Genomic DNA, 3,311 nt, shown 5'->3' on the forward strand with positions numbered 1-3,311 from the left:
TCTTTATTAGCCTGTCACAGGCAAATAGAAAGAAACTAGCTGGCAAAAGGTCCTTTCTGCTTTCTTCCCATCCCTGTGGGAAAGGAATTTACACTGGGAGAAAGGGCATGTCTGTGCAACCCACTCCCATGTAAAGCACAGGATTTGCTATCAGTGGTACCCAGAACTGGAAGGCACTGGTTCAAAACTCCAGGCCTCGATCAAAGCTGTGTATATAGTGACTGGGCTTCAGAAAGTGATAATCAAAACTCCAAATTAATGTTCTAAATCTTGAAAGTCAGGATTCTGCAACCAGGACATTGCATCCAAACAAAGTGAGGGTTTCCTGCTTTCCAAGAAAACTTCCTCCACTTCAGTTAGCCTTTGGGAGGGGCAGGAAACAGTAGGGAGAAACCCAAACCCCAGCCTAGAAAGCCCTTTTTGGTCTCCCTCTGATATCACTATGCCCTGCCGCTGCCATAGTTTCATGTTTCCCCCCTCTACAGCCATAAAGACTCTGTTGAATTTCAGTCCCTATTATCAAACTCCACGTGTGCCTGGGACAATTCAGGACACAAGACAGACACACAGCTCTTGCTTTCCTCTGCGCCTGCACACTGAGACCTCTCTCACTTTGGTGTCGTGGTTAAGTGCGCGGACTCTAATCTGGGTTTGGTTCCCCACTCCTCCACTTGCACCTGGCTGGATGACCTTGGGCAAGCCATAGTTCTGACAAGAGCTGTCCTTGAAAAAGGGCAGTTTCTGTCCGAGCTCTCTCAGCCCCACCTACCTCACAGGGTGTCTGTTGTGGGGAGGGGAAGGGAAAAGAGTGTAAGCCGCTCTGAGACACCTTTGGGTAGTGACGGGCGGGGTATAAATCCAATCTCCTCCTCTCCTCCTCCTCCTATCCATCCTGCTGGATGACCTTGGGCAAGCCGTAGCTCTGATAAGAGCTGTTCTTGAAAAAGAGCAGTTTCTGTCAGAGCTCTCTCAGTCCCGCCTACCTCAAAGGGTGTCTGTTGTGCGGAGGGGAAGGGAAAGGAGTTTGTAAGCCGCTCTGAGACTCCTTTGGGTAGTGAAGGGCGGGGTATAAATCCAATCTCCTCCTCTCCTATCCATCCTGCTGGATGACCTTGGGCAAGCCATAGTTTTGACAAGAGCTGTCCTTGAAAAAAAAGAGCAGTTTCTGTCAAGAGCTCTCTCAGCCCCACCTACCTCACAGGGTGTCTGTTGTGGGGAGGGGAAGGGAAAGGAGTTTGTAAGCCGCTCTGAGACTCCTTCGGGTAGTGACGGGCAGGGTATAAATCCAATCTCCTCCTCCTCCTATCCATCTAGATGGTAAGGAGATGCTCTGCAGGCCACAGACTCCCAAGAAGTCTTGCTGAAAAGGTATTGCATTCATAGACGACCATCCAAAAGGTGACACACCAGAAGGAAGCTGGGTACAGGGCTTCCTACCCTCTTGGCCAAACAGCCTCAGACGGATCTATGTATTTATTAAATTAGATTTTTTTAAACCGCACTCCCCTGTAAACCGGGCTCGGGGTGGTGTACAACAATAAAATAGACATAAGTCAGTTACCAATTAAAAAAACAATAAAACCCAGTAAAATACAACAAGCAACCTAATGAGATGACACCGCTCGGACTGTCGACTATGCCACTGCCCCCGCGGGAGGGAGGGAGGCGGGAAGACAAGGGCGGCCAGGCAGATGGAGACCATCACTGGCCTTGACCTAATGCCTGGCGGAACGTCTCTGCCTTACAGGCCCGGCAGAATGGCGTCAGATCCCGCAGGACATGGATGTTATTCTGTAGAGAGTTCCGCTAGGCTGGGGCCAGAGCAGAAAACACCCTGGTCCTGGTTGAGGACAGCCGGATGTATCTCAGGCCAGGGACCACCAGTAAGTTCTTATCCGCTGAGCGCAATGCTCTCCGGGGGCTACAAGGCGGTCCTGAAGGTACGTGGATCCCAGACCGTTTAGGGCTTTAACGGTTAACACCAGAAGCCTTGAACCTGATCTGGTACTCCACCCGGAGTTAGTGCAGCTTACGCAGCACAGGTTGGATGTGTGCCGTTCGTGGGGTCCCGGGAAGGACCCGCGCCGCCGCATTCTGAACCAGCCAGAGTCTCCGGGTCAGCCTCAAGGGCAGCGCAGAGCGAGTTACAGTAGTCTAATCTGGAGGTGACCATTGCATGGATCGCTGTGGAAGATGGAATGCGGACTGCTCCTCTTCGGAAAAAGTAGAGACGGTTCACACCCTTCCGTCGTCCATTCCCTACTTCTTGCTCAGCCTAAAGAAGCAGCATTTCCTATTGGGGGAGGGGGGGAGAATGCACATTTAACATACTCCCCTGAACTAGCCCTCCTTCATCACCAAGGCACAACCAGTTCTGGCACTTCCTGGAACTTGGGGCGCCTTCCCCTTCTCGTCGGGAAAGGCCCCTTTCTGTGCCGTTCCCCGTCTCCCTCTGGTTTTTGCTCCTCACACGACAATGCGCATTGTCTTCCTGCCTCCACCCGGACCCCCGAAGCTGAGGCACGTAGCCACAGCTTTTGCTAGAGCTCCCCCCGGGCGTGGCGGATGTAGTGTTCGTGCAGCCCTGCCTCGTGACTGAAGCTCTCTCCGCATTCCATGCAGGAGTAGGGACGGGAGGGAAGCAACTCCTGCGTCTGCTGGTGGAAAGCCTGGTGCCGACGCAGGTTTGAAAGCTGGCGGAAGCTCTTGCCGCAGTCCGGGCACTGATGCGGCAGGCTGTGGCCAGCGGCGTGGCCCAGGCGGTGACGCTGGTAGTTGGCCAACTGGCTGAAGCAGCGGCCACAGTCGGGGCAGTCAAAGGTAGGCTGCAAGCAGTCCGTGCAGTCGGAGGGGCGGGCGGGGGCGTGGCCCCGCTGGTGGCAGATGAGGGCACGCGAGCTCTCGAAGGCCTTGTTGCAAATAAAGCAGATGAAGAGGGTGTCGCGCAGGTTGGCCTGAACAAAGTCCTCTGGGTGTTCCCGCTTCATGTGCCGTGCCTTGAACTTCTCATCCGGGAATGTGATCAGGCAGTGAAAACACTGGTTTGCGCCCAAGCTGTCTGGAGAGGGGGAGAAAGACAGAGAGTCAAGAAGGGCTCGACGGAACCAGCGGTCTAACCTGCAGTCACCTCTGTAAAATGGGATGGGTAAAGCACTGTGAAATGGTCCACTCTCCTCGTCATCAGCTTTTCATTTGGACACACAGTGGTTTCACAACCCTCAGACAATTGGCTGCTTTTAAATCAGCCATATATACAACTATTGGAGGGAACAATGGGGGGACCTCTCTGCTTTTAACTGATGCTGCTCGGG

At 53.5% G+C, this 3,311-nt stretch overlaps 1 protein-coding gene across 1 annotated transcript in view; it reads right to left on the reverse strand.

Annotated features, from left to right (window-relative positions):
- Positions 1 to 1,252: 1,252 nt before the first annotated feature.
- The window catches only part of LOC107108102 (zinc finger protein 576-like), a 4,889-nt gene continuing 2,830 nt past the window's right edge, over positions 1,253 to 3,311 (reverse strand). The window contains exon 3 of the mRNA XM_015408497.1: positions 1,253 to 3,058. Coding sequence (XP_015263983.1) covers positions 2,541 to 3,058 — 518 coding nt within the window. The 3' untranslated portion in view covers positions 1,253 to 2,540. The remainder of the gene's footprint in view (positions 3,059 to 3,311) is intronic.

This window comes from Gekko japonicus, unplaced genomic scaffold (assembly GCF_001447785.1).
Source record: "Gekko japonicus isolate JY-2015 unplaced genomic scaffold, Gekko_japonicus_V1.1 scaffold1014, whole genome shotgun sequence".
NCBI classification, from domain to species: Eukaryota; Metazoa; Chordata; class Lepidosauria; order Squamata; family Gekkonidae; genus Gekko; species Gekko japonicus.